General features: G+C 37.4%; 1 protein-coding gene across 6 annotated transcripts in view; it reads left to right on the plus strand.

The window, feature by feature from the left end:
* NAALADL2 (N-acetylated alpha-linked acidic dipeptidase like 2) overlaps positions 1 to 18109 on the plus strand; it is a 1181205-nt gene that overhangs the window by 542930 nt on the left and 620166 nt on the right. For all 6 annotated transcript variants that reach the window (XM_079765801.1, XM_079765802.1, XM_079765799.1 and 3 more), the window contains one exon: positions 15581 to 16082. In XM_079765801.1, the coding sequence (XP_079621927.1) occupies positions 15589 to 16082 (494 nt within the window). In that variant the 5' untranslated portion in view covers positions 15581 to 15588. The remainder of the gene's footprint in view (positions 1 to 15580; positions 16083 to 18109) is intronic.

Consider the following 18109-nt stretch of genomic DNA (forward strand, 5'->3'; position numbering starts at 1 on the left):
CCTTTTCATTCCAACCTCTTGGGGGTGTGAATCCACTTGTGGTTTTCCCTTTCCAGATCAAGAATATTCAGGATTTGAGGTGGCTGGGTATACATGTGAGAAATTAATTCAATAAGTATTAATCACTTTATTTGTCATTTATCTTTCATTAATTATATAGAATGAATCATTAGAACTTAAAACATACATTCATGAATGATTTTATTTGGTTTTCACATACACAAATTTGGTTTTACCTATGAAGAAAAAAGTGATTTGCCCTGGGTTCATAGCTAGTAATTGGGCATTCAAACTTCAGATCTATTTCTCTTGATTCCTAGTAGTTTATAATTTTAAAAACAGTGGCAGTTATATTGGGTTTTATAGTTTATCAACTGCCTTTAGTTACAATGCTTAACTCCATTAATCAACTAACTCTTAAAAGAACATAGGATAGACATTACATCCTCTTTTAAAGTCTGAACAGGCTGAAGTAATTGCTATAATACATGTTGCTGATAAAATTGCAATTATTTTACCCTAAATTCTATACTCTTCAATATGCCATACCTATTTGGAGCCTATTATTATTTTTAATACATGTTTTATTTATTTCAGAGAGGAAGGGAGAGGAAGAGAGAGAGAGAGAGAGAGAGAGAGAGAGAGAGAGAGAGAGAGAAACATTATAACTTGGACTTTAGAAGTAATTGGGAAACTGTGATCTATTTGCAAGAAGCCTCTTTGTGGATAATGACATGACACTATCGGTTTGTTTCCATCTTAGAAAAAATTGCCAGGTCTCTCCATTTAGGGAGAAATAGGGGTCTCTGTAGGGGTTCTGATCTAAGGATGGACTGGTTAGGTCTAATTTAATATTAAAAGCTAGCCCGGAGCCACTGCATTATCTCTAGCTGCAGAAGGAAGGAAAAATAGAAAAAGATGAAGTAGTTACTGAGACACAGAAGTGTTAATTTCATTTTCAGTCTAAATAAATGGTTGTGGTAGTACCATCAGCAGCAGCTGCCTCCTACATGCCCCCCACTGGGGATCAAGCTCGCAACCTGGGCATGTGCCCTGACCTGACTGGGAATTGAACCTTGACTTCCTGATTCATAGGTGGACACTCAACCACTGAGCCACGCTGGCTGGGCTGGAGCTATTATTTTTTTGAGCAGTTACAAGGTTCCAGATACTGTGCTAGGCTACGAAGATGGAAGATAAGGCGACAAATTTAGTACAATCAGGAGTCTGAACCTGAGGACATACCAGGCAGAGGAAGACCATGTGCCATGTGTGCTTGGCAGCAGGGAGCACAGCGAAGGGTCAGAATGGAAGTTCAGGCCAGGGCACCAAGGTCCCATTCATAGCCTTGGAGATGAGAATGGGAAGGGCCATGTTAGTGCAGAATAAAACATCTCATAGGCTTTTAATCCATCAAGTGACAGTATTTTTGAAAAAAATGGTATTCTGGTTATTTACTACCAACTTTTGTGGTTTTAAACAGCACCATTTTACTATGTTTCATTATCTAACCAGGAAAACGGGCAGGTGTCAGTGGGCCAATTCTTTTGTTGCACATGCTTGTCGCTCAGTGGAAATCAGTTGGTGCCTAGTCTGGTCTCACATGATTGGCATTTGGGTTTAGATGACTGGGCTCAGCTTCTTCTCCATATGGTCTCAGTGCCTCTCCACATGGTTCCTCCAACAGGGTAGTTGGACTTCTTTGTGCTCAGAGCTCCAAGGATTCTTTCTTTGTGAAATTTGTTCATCCTTAACTACAGTTCTCATAAGACACTTTAGGAAATGAATGTCGCACTATCATTCAATCTGTTACTTTAAGAGTTAGCATATTTAAGTTAAATGATTGCTCTTAGGATATGTATGTAGACCTGACAAACCGTAGATATAAATGTGAAGACACTGTTAATTATTCAAAGGTTGTCAAAATTATGAATTTAGTCCAACAAACATTTGCATGGGCAAAGAAATATTTTAAAAATCATGGGTAATAAAAATATGAATAATATTTCTTGGGAGCAGACCAAAGAGAAAAAGTCTATTGAAAATTAAAAATTAAAAATTGATTAAAATTACAAGCCTAGGCAGCCAGTAGCTATCAAGCTGGATGTAAAGTATATTTGAGGAAGCCACAAGGCAGTTCATTGAGGGCAGAGAGTGGCGGGTTATATCTATGTGTGAATGTGTGAGGTATTCACTTCTGCTCCCTTTTCCTCTAAAAGACTCTGAGGAAGCTACATAGGGATGGAGATTACAGAAAAATGCCTTTATTGTGGGAAAATCATATTTTCTCTCAACACAGCAGACTGGATAGCAATGCAAACTCTGGATCCACACTGCCTGGATTTAAATCCTGTGTGATCTAGAGCAAGGGGCTTCCACTTCTTTGTCCTTCTCTGTAAAACCAGGAGGACAAAATGGTAACTTGATGGTGTCTTTCCGGTGATTAAATGAATTAATATAAGCAGAGGACACATAGTGGTACACAAATGTGCAGTTTCCCCCCTAATACTATACACTTTAGCTAAATTAAATGAGTCAAGGTTATCTATTATTTACAACTTGTGTGGCAACGTATGTTCCTATTTCCTTAACTTAATTTTGGTTTTCTATGTCATTAAAGACATGCTCCTTTTGAGGTGGAAACTATAATATTTCTATTATGTTGGGCTCTCAAGTGCTTTAAATTACCCAGGAAACCGTGAGAGAATTCCACACGTCGCAGGATTGGAAATAATAATAAAGAAAGGAAAGAAAGAGAGTGCTTTGGTTCCTAAGGTATGACTGAGATGTAGAGGTTTTGTTTGGGGACTAGATACAGGTGCTAGTTGTAGAGGATGATCGGAATGAAACATCTCACCAGTCACAATAGCTGAAGGGAGCCTTTGAAGAAATGTTAGGGAGAATGGTCTTTAGTTCTTCATACAGCGTGTCAGAGAAGAGAACTCACAGCAGCAGGTTAAGGATAAGTTGAATTTTACTATTATTTTGAAGACTCAAGATTTGTCATATTTGAAATGGGCAAAACATAATCCTTGGTTTGGTCATTAGGTCATTTCAAATTTGAAAAATCCACTGATTCCTTACAGTTTAAGATATAGCATTCATTATATATAGAAAAATAAAATGAATGCTTTTAGCCAGTTTTTTAAATTATTTTCAATGAATTTATGAGACATCAATAATGAAATAAGTAAGAGTAGAAAAGTAAAGATGAAATAATGGGAAAGCCTTAAGTGACACCAAAAATATAAAGAGGAGATAACGGATGTATTATGGGAAGAAAAAAAAATAAATGAGAAAAGAAACTAAAATTCATGTTGGTAAAGTAATAATATTTGACATTAAAAATTGAAATGATAAGTGAACTTAAACATTTTGTATGTATTATTATAAACTACCTTTCAATGGTGTCAATTATATAAAAGTTCTGTTAAATGTTTTACATTTAATGTCTTTGTGAATATTGCATTTTCTTGCCTTTTGCCTGACATTTAATTTCATATCAGCACTACTTTTATGTGCCATTGGAGGTCTTTCATTTTTTATAATATTCCTGGTCATAAATAAAATATAAATGACATAAGCAGTACCCAGTCTAGCTTTTGGTAAATTGTTTAGATGCTTTAATTTACCCAAAACTATTAATATGTATGTATGTAAATTTTTAATAAATTTAATGTCTTAATGTCAAACTGTCATACGAATGTAATATATTGCTATAGTATTTTTCATCCTGTTTTTCTTATTTAATACATTCTCTTTTATTGAAAATGTTAACAGTTTCCAGCACTATCATACATAAGGAAAGGTAACTTATAGAAATAATTTGAATTTCCTACTTTAAAAGAATGTTCCAGCACCTTTATTTTTAGACATAATTTCATTTTTGTATCAGCAGGGAGCCTAGAAGAAAATTTTTGTTTAGCTTCAAATATGTGCATGTTTTTTATTATGGCATTTAAAAGTAAGAAAAAATAGCAAAATCTTGGGCAATTTGTTTCTCTTTTTTGTTGTTGCTTGAGATAATTCTTGATAGTATTTCAATCTTGATTTTGTCATCAGTTGTCAATATAAAACTGCACAATTCTTAGTTTTCTTACCATTAATATATTCTTATTATTTAGGAAAACATATTAATTCAATTAAACTAATTTTAGCCCCCAAATTAAGTGAATATATACATATACATATATATATATATATATATATATATAATTTTTGTCTTATAAGGAGCATATCATGCTGTTAACTATAATGAATTTCTTTAATTCGCTTTTGAGTTGAATTACCAATTTTAATTTTCTTCAGCTCATGGCCTAACAGTTTGAATCGTAATTTTTTTACATTTGTATCTTACCTTTGGACCTTTTACCCAGTATAAAGTTCTTCCTAACTAAATTTTGAATGGACATAAACATATTGTACCAACATGTATTACTGGGCTGCTTTCCTTCCCACCAGTTAATCTCGGTATTGTGATATATCAACACTTCTCTTTAATAACACCCTAAAGTCAAATGGGGATTTCATAAAATGAAAAGCAGAGATCTGGTGCATTCATTGGGTTACCACTCTGGGCCTGCAATAGTCTTTCTGCAACAGCAATGTGAATTCTAGAATAAAGCCCCTCCAGTTTGTAGAAACCTGTTGATACTACAAAGCACAAAGATATTTAAAAAGTAAATAATAAAGTACCTTTGAAAAAAATGTGAAAAATGGAGTGCTTAGTAGATAAAAGCTTCATCTATTCCTGGAAATCCAAACGCCATAGTCAAAAAGCAGCAATTTAAGATCATTCATGCGGGCTGAAAGGATCGAAAATTGCAGTGTCTCTACCAAGCTAAGAGGTTTCTCCTGGCAGACGGCTCTCGAAGAGCCAAGTGGTGTTTGTATTGATGTGTTAACTCTCGACACCCTCAAAGCCCTCTCAGGCCAGAGTAAAGCACACATAGTAGGGAGTAGAACAGGATGGACCAAAGGGTTTTAATAGCTGAAAACAGGTCAGAAGCAGGTCGAATGTGAACAGTAGCTTTCAAGTTCTAAGCAGAGTTGTTTTGTTGTTTGTCCCCTTAGCAGTGGGAGAAAAGAGGAATGTTGCCAGTGTTGCTCAGAAGAGATCTAAAGAAGAGGCTGTGGTCTTTTCCTCACAGCAATGTACTTGGAAGCAAGTCGCCCTTATTCAACACCACAGTGCTGGGAAGCAGTGATGCCTGCCGGGGCTCTGTGGAGAGCAAACAGCAGGATCCCCGAGGTCCTGGAGTCAGGGCAGCCCTTAGACATCTAAGCATCAAGATAGGAACTTTCAGATTGAAAGGCAGAGACTCCCAGTGCTTGTGGTCACATTTGTGACATAACTGGGGATAAATAAGCCAATAAGATCTCTGAATTTGTTAACATCCTGCCAGCTTGGGGACTTTTAAAGAGTCTGAGGGTTATAATTTTTAAAAGGTTTGGGAATTTGACAGGTCAGTTGTGATACTACAGCGGCTTGCACTTACTAGCTGTGAGAACTTAGGGAAATGACTTAACCTGTAAAATGGGAATAATACTAGTACCTAACACGTAAGGTTATTTGATTACGTGACATAATGTAAGTAAAGCCCAAGCCTTATAGTGGATCCTGCCTCATTTTAAGGGTTCAATAAATTATCTATTAGCATATAATTCTGGATAACATAACATGGGAATGCTGTTACTTTTTTGTATCCAAAGCTAAGTGTAAGAAATGATAAGGGAGACTCATAGATTTCTCTGACTGGATAGAAAAAAGTTTCTTCCCAACATGGAAATCTGTGACTACAAAGAGAGATAACTTAGAAAAAAAAACAGAATTAAAGACAAACTCTTCAGCTGAGACTAACAGCCTTATATATTAGCAAGTGAGGTCAGGCGAAGGCTGATGGAATGTGAGAAGACCCTGCAGATGCCCGTCTTTGCCCTGACTGCAGGGAAGCCCAGAACTGCATGAAAACTTGGTTATAGTGGCTTCCTTTAGCTGGACTAGCAGACTTTTTCTCTACTCCGCTCTTCGTTATTTTATTTATTTATTTTTTTGGTGGTTTCATTTATCTCGTGTGTGTGCATTTCAAACATAAACCACTTCAAATACTCTGAAGGTGGGAAGGATGTAAATATTGTAGAAGTAAATAAATATAGTACTTCTACAGATTTTACTATAAATGGAGATGATGACCAGACACCCCCCCCCCCCCCCCCACAATAAAGATATATTCTAGGATCTAGGTAGAATCAAAACATCGAAATGACCAGGAAAGGAGTCCATGCAGGAACCGGATCTGTTTGCACATCCCAAAGTAGATGTTGGTGAGACTTCAACTTGAAGGATACATACTCTGAATGTTCAAACTACCTGATCAGGAAACGCAGAGTATACTCTATTGTTTTAGTTCATTTAAATTAATTCTTCTGTTTGCCAAATCATAAATTAAAATATATCATTCTAATATTGGAAAACATTACCATAAATACAGGAACCCAGGTGGGCCCAATTAACGATTCAGTTAGAGCGCGTTATACACAGTAATTGCAATTGCACACAGGTACCTAAAGAAAGGCGGCCCACTCAGGGAACTGGCCAGGTGGTCATACATATGCAAGCAATATAAAACAAATTTACACAAACCTGCTGGATTTCATCAAATAATTTTCCCTCAAATGGTTTTTGACTGCATTTTGCAATTTATAGCTCATTAATTTGGCATGCTATAAGGGTACCCTTTTACATATCATTTCGAATCTAGGTAACTCCGGCCCCAGAGTAGAGTAAGTTTATACTCTCCAGCTTTGTTATCTGCTGAATTCAATGTACTATTGAATTTAAGAGTAGGGTTTGTCTATTTTTTTTTTTCTAAAAATGAAGCACAAATAATAGGTTCCCCTTACTTCATATACACTCTAATTTCAATTAGTGAAGCATGAACAACAAATAATTATTGTCATTTCTTGCATGCAGTTGACACACAGCATTGCAATTAAATAAGAAATTCTTAATGCATTTACAGACACTATAGCAATTGCCAGGGCCATTTCACAAAACCAGATGGAAAAAAATCTCATTATACTGGAAAATTAAGTCAGGGAATAGAGTCTTCTGAATTACTGTTTTTATAGTTTTATCTTTTGCCCTGCTTTCAAATTGAGGCCATTAAAGCTTTCAACAACAGAAATGGATTCCACAAATATGGGCTTTATTTGTACAAACTAGGTTCATACTGAAAAATGTATGTCAACCCTTTTTAGGCTATAAGGAATAGTCAAATTTAGATTTAAAAATTCCTCTGGGCATTTATATAGCTCACTGGTACAGCATCTAAAGTACAGTGCACGAAGGTGTATAATGAATACTTTTCGATGATGCCCTGACATTTCTAAGAAAGCATTTGCCCCAAATCAATGCTCAAACCAGCAAATGAGTTGACATTCAAAGCTTTAGGAAATGCTATATGAATATTTTTCCCATAGTATAATAAAGATTCAATCGTAGAAGTGTCATAGGAAATTGAGAACCTGCCTTATGTTTTAAAGTTAATCTACCAGATCCATTTATTTATTTTACTTATAAAATGAATTGTTCTAGTAGGAAAGTCTTTAGATGTATTCCTAATTCTAGTAAGGTCTACACTGTTTGAGTTAAATACTATTAGTATCATCATAGTCAATGAATCAAGTCAACCACTTTTGACAAACATGTATTTCTACAACAAACATTTATAACTCATAATTATCGCTAATTCCTGGAACTATTAAACTTCAGCATTATGGAAAAGCTTTGGGTTTTTGTTGTTGTTGTTGTTTTGTTTTGTTTTCTGGAATTAGACTAACAAGAAATTGAACTCTGCAACGAAAACATATAGAATTGGTGGTAGTAAGTCAAATGCAATAATAACATCCTATCTAATAAAGAGGGAATATGCAAATTGACCATCACACCATCACAAAGATGGCGGTGCTCACAGTGGAGGAGGGGTTTCCGTAACACAAGATGGCCGTGCCCACAGCAGAGGTGGGGTTTCTGTAACACAAGATGGCTGAACCCACAGTGGAGGCCGAGTTCCTGTAACAAGCCTTAAGGAGCAATCAGCAAGGACCTGAGGCTACATGGCACTGGGCAGGGGAACTGAGCCTGAGCTCCCCGCCTGGTGGTCTTGACAGGGAACCTCAGGCCATGTCCCCCACCCCTGGTGCCAGGCTGGGGGACCTCAGGCTGCGCCCCCCACCCAGCGGGGTTTGATGGAGGACCTCAAGGTGCGCCCCCCACCCTGGTGCTGGGCCAGGGGACCGCTGGCTGTGCCACCTGCCCTGGCACCAGGCTGGGGGACCTGACCTGAGGGTGTGCTGGGGGACCTGAGGCTGCGTCCCCCACCTGGCATGCACTGGAGGACCTGAGGCTGCACCCCCCACCCAGTGCCGGGCCAGGGGACCTGAGGCTATGCCCCTGCCCAGTGGGGCTTGATGGGGGTGGGGCCGGCCAGGTCTGGATCTCGCCCAATGGAGGTGGGGCCGGCTGGGTCTGGGTCTTGTGTGATTTTGAGGCACTGTGGGTGGGCAGGGACTTGACTCTGGGTCCTGTGGCATGCCCCAGACTCTGACAGGAGGAATATTTTCATATACATTTTACTAATTTTCATATACATTTTACTAATTTTCTTTCATCTTTGAACTTCTTATTATAGAGAAAGGGCAAATAGCAATATTAAAATATTTCTTCTAATGAATCCCCTTTTAATGTGCATGAATTTTGTGCACCAGGCCATTAGTTGTATATAACACTAGAGGCTCGGTGCACAAAATTCATGCACAGAGGGGGTCCCTTAGCCTGGCCCGCACCTTCTCGCAATCCAGCAGCACTGGCTCCTAACCGCTTGCCTGCCTGCCTGCCTCATTGCCCCTAACCTCTCTGCCTGCCTACCTGATCACCCCTAACCATTCACCTGCCTGCCTGATCACCCCTAACCACCTCTGCCTTGACCCCCGCTGCCGCGGCTTCGTCTGGAATGACATCCGGAAGGTCGTTCAGCTGTCCGGTCTAATTAGCATCTTACACTTTTATTATTATAGATTAGCCAGACGTTCCTTTCATCTATATGAACCATAGCTAATAATTAACAGATATTTCCCACTCTCAAAAGTGCTTGAGTACACCACTGCATTTCCCATTATCTCCAGGTCTTGTTATTGAAACTTAAGTCTCCTAGTCATAATTTGATTTATTCAAGGCTATACTTCAAAACTGTAAGCTCCAGACTGGCTGGTGTGGCTCATTGATCATCGATCTATTAACTGAGAGGTCATGGTTCGATTCCTGTCAGGGCATATGCCTGGGTTGCAGTCTTGATCCTCAGGGTATGGCGTGCAAGAGGCAGCCAATCAATGATTCTATCTTAATCATGAATGTTTCTATCTCTCCCTCTCCCTTCCTCTCTGAAATAAACAAAAATATATTTTAAAAAATAAAATAAAATTGTAAGCTCCATATATTTCTAATTTCTTAAACTCTATAGAATTCTGGAGTGATCCTTTATTAGTGAATCACTTAAATGTGTTAGATGCTGTTATAAGCACCTTCAATAATTTATGTAATTATTTCCATTTTAGAAATGTGGAATCTAAGCATAAAGGTATTAAATAACTGGTATATACTATATAGCAGAGCAAGAATTCCAACTAGGTAATCTGACTATGGAGTCCACTAATTTAGAGATTGAGAAGGCCAGGTCATTATGTAACAAACTCCCTTATTATAATTGCTGAGCAAGTAAGTAATAGTGCTATGATTATATATTTTAAATAGCATTAGTAATATATAACATATTAAACAAAATTTTTGTGTAACATGTATTTATCATTTAAAATATTTGCTATCTATTGTGTTAGGCTGTTCTGCAGGAGCTAGAGATTGTACTTTACAAATTAAAATGTTAGCCTTTTCCAGTATTCATCTTTTATTTTTGTATAATTTATATTGTTTCACCCAGTAAAAATAGTGAAAAAAGTATCAATTTATTTTTAAATGAATCATATGCTCAGTAAGAATACAAAGTTATTTTTTATTGATTTAAGCCTGTAATAGCCTAGAAAAAAATGCCTTTTAGTTAAATTAGTATCTATTTTTTTCCCCTTATTTCCTTATAAAGGGATAAGTGTAAAGTAGTCTTTCCTTACCCATGGTTTTGCTTCCCATGGTTTCAGTTAACTGTCATCAACTGTGGTCTGAAAATATTAAATTAAAAATTTCAGAAATAAACAATTCATGAGTTTTAAACTCTGTGGCTTTCTGAGTAAAGTGGTGAAATCTGATGCTACCTGTTTTGTCCTTCCTGAGAGTGCATCTTGCCTTTGTCCAGTCTCCCCAAGCTGTAGGTTCCCCCTCTCCTGTTAGTCACTTTGTAGCTGTCTCAGTAATCAGATGGACTGTCCTGGCATTGCAGTGCTTGTGTTCGAGTAACCTTTATTTTACATAACAACGGTTCCAAAGTGCAAGAGTAGTGATGCAGGCAAGTTGCATATACCAAAGAGAAGGTGTCAAGGGCTTCCTTTAAGTGAAATTATGAAAGTTCTTGACTTAAGGAAAGAAAGAGAATTGTAACTGCTGAAGTTGCTAAGATCTACATTAAGAATGTATTTTCTATTTGTGACATTGTGAAGAAGGTAAAAGAAATCTGTGCTAGTTTTTCTGTTGCACCTCAAAACTGCAAAAGTAATGACCACAGTGCATGATAAGTACTTAATTGAGATGAAAAAGGCACTAAATTTGTGGGTAGAAATGTTTTGGAAAATTTGTCAGAAATTACATTTTTGAGAGACAGATGACATTCACATCCTATGTAATAAAGAGGGAATATGCAAATTGACTGTCACTCTGCACAAAGATGGCTACGCCCACAGCGGAGGCGGGGTTTCCATAATACAAGATGGCTGCACCCATAGGGATGCCAAGTTTCCGTAACGAGCCTTAACAAGCAATCAGCCAGGAGCTGAGGCTGCACCCCCCCTGCCCCTGTGGGGCTTGACAGGAGACCTCAGGCCATGCCCCCTGCCCTAGCGCCAGGCTGGGGTACTTCAGGCCGTGCCCCCCCACCCAGCAGGGCTTGACAGGGGTGGGACCAGCTGGGTCTGGGTCTGGGTCTCCTGTGATTTTGAGGAGCATGTGGGTGGGCAGGGACTTGACTCTGGGTCATGTGGTGTGCCCCAGTCTCTGACAGGAGGAAGATTTTCACATACATTTTAATAATTTTCTTTCATCTCTGACACTTTTAATATAGAGAAAGGGAAAATAGCAATATTAAAATATTTCCTCTAATTAATCCCCTTTTAATGTGCATGAATTTTGTGCACCGGGCCACTAGTATATATATATAATTATTCTATGTTATCATTACTTATTGTTGTTAACCTCTTACTGTGCCTAATTTATAAATCAAACTTTATCATAGGTAGGAAGACAGTATATATATGGTATTATACTCTCTGAGTTTGCAGGTATCCATTGGGTGTCTTGGAACTACCCTCTGTAAATAAGGGGGAACTATTCTCTATAAAAAATAAACGTTTAGTATATTGAATTTCAAAAACAATTCAGCTCTTGGCATGGGTCTGGGTGGGAAGGAATCCAACCTAAATGAATAAGATGTGTTGAAAACATGGATAATATATTCAACTTTTCCTAAAAATTGCTCTTTATAGAAAAGACCAGTGGCACAATATAGACTATAAGGATGTTATATTCCTATTTAAAGAAATGCCACAAGTTTCTATGACCTGCCCTATGCCAAAGTACTCGTCTTTTAGAGAAAGATTCGTGGGGTAGATTCTAAAATCTTTTTTAAAATTACTCATGTGGAGTAGCTATAAAGTACTATGACAGTATAAATTAAATGAATCTTGTGCATCAGTAAAATAGAAAATATATGGTCAAATGGCATAGTATATATTTAAGACATGCTGATTTTGCTGAAGATTTCTTTTTATAATATTTTCATTGCAGTTGGGAATGGAAATGTTCTGGTAAAAGAAATGTGATATGTACTTTACTGTTCTCACAGGACACAGGTATTTTAAAGAAAGCTACATTCTTTGTGGGACCTATGGAATAATTTGTTCTCACTCAAAATTGAATATGTTATCAAAGTTTTATTTGCTTAGTAGTTTATCACTCAGTTTTATTTTTAGATGGATTGATTGATTTAATGAGACAAAACTGTGAGAGCAGAGAGTTGTTATGTTTTTGCAAAAGCTATTCTATTTTCCTTAAAAGCAAGACAATTGGAAACAAATGTGGATATGTATTTTTAAACTAATAAGTAGTTAAAATAGTTTATTGCACATGTTATCACATACTTATTTCCTTGGTAATTTTCCTGAAATACTTTGATTTTGTTACATCAAGTGGCTCCATTCACCTTTGACCCAGATGCTGCTCTCCTGGAAGATAGAATTTAGTGAAAATTTATAAATGCATAATGAGTTCAAAGTGGTAGTAAGGATGTCAGGTGATATCCATCATAATGAGGAGTTAATATCTGTATCTGCATTACATTCTAATTGATGGCTCTGTCTGATATTTGAAAAGCGTTAAATTGCTGATGTACATGTGATGGAATGCCTATTGTCAGACTAGAAATGAAAACTCTGCCTCATCACTGCAGTTGTTGTCTGAGTGATTTGTAGAGAAATGACTTTGAGTGGTCATATTAGAGGTCAGAATTAGAGATCTCACATTTTAGTAGTAACTCCTATGTGTCATGTCTTCCTTCAACATAAACTGTTCTGTAATTCAATTTTTGAAAATGCTTTAAGAGAAAGAGATTTGAGTCATTAAAATTAGAGAAAAAATCTAGAAAGCCACAGTGGGGCTGTGTTTAAGTAAATTAATCAATAATACATGAACTGAGCTATTAAAGAAGTAAATATCATAATATCATGTCAAGATAACAGGAATTTATTGATGTTTAAGCCAAATAGGAAAACAAAAATGACTAGTGCTAGGAAATTGCAGTATTTTGTAATGTATGTTTAAATAAGTTGAATTGAGGAGTATTCAAAAATTTACCACCAACTTTTCTATCTCACATTTTAATAAAATTGCAGTAACCTGAAGATTAATATATATATACTACTAGAGGCCCAGTGCATGAAATTTGTGCACTCAGTGGGGGGACGGGCGGGACGGGGGGGGGGGGAGAGGGCTGGTTCTCCAGCCTGGCCTGTGCCCTGTCACAGTGTGGGAGCCCCACTGCACAGAGCCAGGACCCCCAGGCAGGCCTCATTGTGCAAAGCCAGGGGAACCCCAGTCAGGCCTCGCTGGACCCCTAGGCAGGTCTCGCCTTATGGAGCCAGGGGGAGCCGGGACTCCCAGGCAAGCCTCACGCGTGGAGCTGGGGGACCCACCTTCTCCCAGCTTTGCGTGTGGAGTTGGAAGGAGGCGGGACTCCCAGGCAGGCTACCTGCAGCGCACGCAGCGTCAAGCCCAGCCCTGCCTACCTGCACACCCGTTGTGCATGCAGCCATCTTGTGACAGCGTGAGGGCATCATGGCATGATGACCATTTAGGCTTTTATTAGTAAGGATTATATATGTGTGTGTGTGTGTGTGTACATGAATATTATGCAAACTCCTTTTCTCCACAATGTCTTACAGAATTATATAATTTCTCCTGCATTATTGAACTAATTTTATTTCTTTCCAGCAATTCTTGACAGTCCTCCCTTCTCTAATACTAGAAATGTCCCTTCTGACCCATGCAGCATTCAATGGATGTGTTAGGTTCACTGTCTCATTAATTCTAATGACAACTCTATGAGATTTATATTATTATCACACACATTTCACAAAGGAATACCCTGTGTTGCAAAGATGTAAAACCTTTTGTCCAAGATCACCTTCCCTAGCTTTTCTCTAAATGTCTGGATCGTGTGCTGCATCTTTAGCCACAGCATACTACTCTGTTTTTTTCAGGTGGTCCACATACTATGCATTATCATTATTCTGCATGCATATAGATTTCCTTCTGCCGGGATGCCCTCCTCTCTTTTGTCAAAAGTACCTTAGAGGCCACTTGGGAAATCCTTTCTCATATTCTCTGTAGAATCAATTACCCCTGATTCTCCCTTCCATTTTGCATATTTTGGCTTATTTGTTTATGCATTTGTTTTTCTGGGTGTAGTGTTCCTTTTTGGAGCAATAGGGACCTGTCCCATGACCTGACATGCCTTAGATTTTCATCTTTATTCTCTCACCTCTAGATAAGCAGACATCCTGGTTTATAGGGTAGTAGATGAGAATCTAGTCAGGATTACAATGTTTATTTTGTCAAGTTTAATATTTAATTATATTTGGACTTTTTTAAACATTCAGGATATTTTAATTCATGAGCGCCTGCCAGCCAGGATTGGAGCTGTGTATACACATAATTCTGTTCATCATGCCACTCCCTTTTATAAAGACCTTGTTTGTATCTTTTTCATTAGAGTTTATTTGTCAACCACTGGCTATTAGGCAATTGGATAATCAGTTGTCAGGTGAGCTCTGTTCTTGATCCACAGTGGAGCACATAGAAAAATCATAAAACATAGTGAGGGATCCTAGATTCCAGCTGGGATGACATACCTAATACACAGAAAATTTTGTTATAAATTCTCTTACTCTGCAACCATAACACACAGGTGGGTTACTGAACGCAGACTGAAGACCACTTGTAGTTAATTAGCCTAGTTATCCTAATACCACTCTGCAGGATACTACAAACTGTCATCCAAGACTGTGTAGGGAGGAAAACCTCCATCTGCCATTTCTGTAGCAAGGTTATGAAACCAAACTCTCCTAGGCTAGCAAAGGGTGTTTTTGTTTGTTTGTTTGTTTTTGGGGGGATAGGTGCCATCCCAGACTTTTATTTAAATTTCAATCAGTGAGGCCAATTCATGTTACTAACTGCATAACTCCATGGAATATCATGGTCTTCTGTGGTAGCCTTAAATTTCTCTAATCCTTTTGATTACTCATGACTATGTGATGTACTGTGTCTTGCTTCTTGTATTTCTATAGAGTTGCTATATAGGCAGAACAATTTCTTTTAATATTAGCTTTGTCAATGTAAATCATTCAGGGGTCTTTTTTTTTCTTTCCCCTTCACCTACCAAATAGCAGTTTTATTGCTTCTGCCCTTGTTTTTTCTTAATAGTGATTTTGAAAATGAGTAAGCATAAATTTTTCCTTCATTGAATACATTACCCTCAATGCTATTGTGACTTATTCGCTTCAAAGGTTAATTTGTATGTGTGTATGTGTGTGTGTGTGTGTGTGTGTGTGTGTGTGTGTGTATTTTGTATTCTCATAAGTTTTTCTACCAAGTACCATATCCTTTTATTTTTAATCTTCTTTTCCTACAGTACCATCAATAACAAAACATAATTAACTTATATGTGATTTTTCGATGGGGACAATGCATTTCTGTGGATTATAATCACTAAAATTTTATGGCCACATAATACAGTTGATTGTTTTATTTTTACCACAGGGGTTTTTCTTAATTGTTTAAGAAGCAATACCTCTCTTGTCTTCACAGGTAAGAAGATGGCCTATCAAAAGGTCAATGCAGATCAAAGAGCTCCAGGACATTCACAGTACTTAGACAATGATGACCTTCAAGCCACTGCCCTTGACCTAGAGTGGGACATGGAAAAGGAACTGGAGGAGCCTGGTTTTGACCAGTTTCACCTAGATAGTGCAGAGAATCAGAACCTGGAGAATTCAGAGACTGCAGACCTCAATCTTGATTCCATTCAACCAGCAACTTCACCCAAAGGCAGGTTTCAGCGACTTCAAGAAGAGTCTGACTATACTACCCGCTATACTAGATCTGCACCAAAGAGCAACCGCTGCACCTTTTGCCGCCTTTTAAAAATACTTTGTACAGCGATCATTTTGTTTATTTTTGGAATTTTGATAGGCTATTATGCACATAAAAATTGCCCTTCAAATGCTACATCTTCAGGAACACTTGATCATCAGTTATATCAAGAGATTCTCAAGACAATCCAAGCAGAAGATATTAAGAAGACTTTCAGGTAGGAAATAAGAAATGGATGTTGGTGGGGAGGCATTTTCTGGAAAGATGTTTCAGGGAGTACTGAACAGGTGATTTTGCCATGATGTAAGATTAACCTTGTAAGCTGAGAGATATAACTTACTGGCACATTCTTCACAGAGGGGGGTCTACATTTTCAGATTTATGATATTGTATTACAAATTAATGATACTGCTTTATTAATTTATAATAAGAACCGTGAGTACTAGGAAGACTAACAGACTTGAGGCAGTGCATTTTCTCCATCTTCAGTAATCCAGGTATGCCAAATTGAGATGCAAAGACTGCTGGATGTACATGTAATTAAAACTAAGGCATTAGCCATATGATTGAATTTTAATGACCCTAGAAAAAATAAACCTGCTTTTTGGGCAGACGTAACTGCCTCTTATAGTCAGGAGCTAAGACAAGCATTGGTAGTATTTGGTCTTCTACATTCCTGAGTTTTCCAATGAGCACATTTTTATTGAAACACATTGGGTTCTATATATCAGGCAATTCCAAAAACTCATCTTTCTCTTTAAGGTAAGTTGCCATTCGACTTGTCTTGCCATAATGTGTTGATTATGGATATGTTATCTCCATACTGGATCCCATCATAGGAATTTGTTTTATTTAAATTGTGGAAATGGATTTCTCCCCTCTGTAAGGGAGAAATCCCTATTTCCATCACACCAACTAATGGCAGCAAGAACCCTGGATTAATGGCTACCCTATCCTGCCAAAGAGTCCAAAATCTTAGAACCCTACTTGTTAGCATCTACTGTATTGTTATGATCCTTCTTAAACTGAGTTGCTCACCTGAAATGAGGAACTCTCTGTTTCAGTTATCTAGAAATAAAACAATAATTTTATCTAAATTTAATTAAATCTCTGCTCACCTGCCCTACTTTAACATCCCTTGGCATAAGAAAGAAAACAGTCCTGTTGATTCTCTGCCCTGTTCTTTGAACTCAGACACTAGATTTGTTCACTTGTTTTAGAATCATTGTCTATCCTGTGCTCACAGCATCTTTATTCTTTTCACCCCTCCCTTTGCATATCTATCACTCAAGTTTACTTCACTCAAGAACCATAATACTCCTTTTCCTAAGGAGTAAAAGTTCCTGTTTAAGAAAGCTGACAACTGCATGTTCTCTCTGGTCTTAATGAGAGAAAGGCCAGCCTAAAGAAAAGCTAGCTGTGGAGTTCATGGGAGACCCTGGACTATTTTATAGTTATGAGAACACTAGAAAGACTCCTTTAAATAAGTGATTTTTCTTTCCTCACATACCACAGCAATATATTTTTGCTGTTATCTTTTTGTATCTGCAAGTGTTGATGATGGTGATGCCATTGGCAACTGTTCTCCAGTCTTCAGCTATACTTTGTCACCATCTCTCTGTTTCTCTTCTGCTAAATATATATATATATATATATATATATATATATATATATATATATATATATTTATCTCTGTCTTCTCTACCCTTCATGATTTTTATTCTTCTTCGATTTCAGTAATAAAGGGATTAAGAGCAGGAAGGTTGGGATAAATGAAGAGGGCAAGGAAGCAACTGGCATTTTAATAGGAGAGAAAGATGTAAATATATAGCAAAACTGCACATAATTCGATATACACAAATGATAACAGAATGAATTTAACAGTAATGGTGTGATGGTTCCTAAAGGAAGTTTTATCTATTCTATTATTGATCTATCCAGATAACAAGTGAACATTGTCATAAATTTAATAACAAAAGAAATACATAGAATATGATTTATTTAATTATGCATAGTATTTTTTAATTTAGATTTTAGATACAGCAACTCCTTCACTTAGGATTTCTCAGTGTTATGCAGAATGACATTAATTCTCTCAACTGACTGGATCAACTCACTGATGAGAAGTTAGACCCTTTCAATCCTTGGGCATTTGGTCAGAGCCATAGTCGCACACAATAATAGGATGAATGACGATAGATTATAGAAGGATCTTTGAATATAATGACCTTCTCAATCCTGACA

Source organism: Cnephaeus nilssonii (genome assembly GCF_951640355.1).
Source record: "Cnephaeus nilssonii genome assembly, chromosome: 3".
NCBI classification, from domain to species: domain Eukaryota; kingdom Metazoa; phylum Chordata; class Mammalia; order Chiroptera; family Vespertilionidae; genus Cnephaeus; species Cnephaeus nilssonii.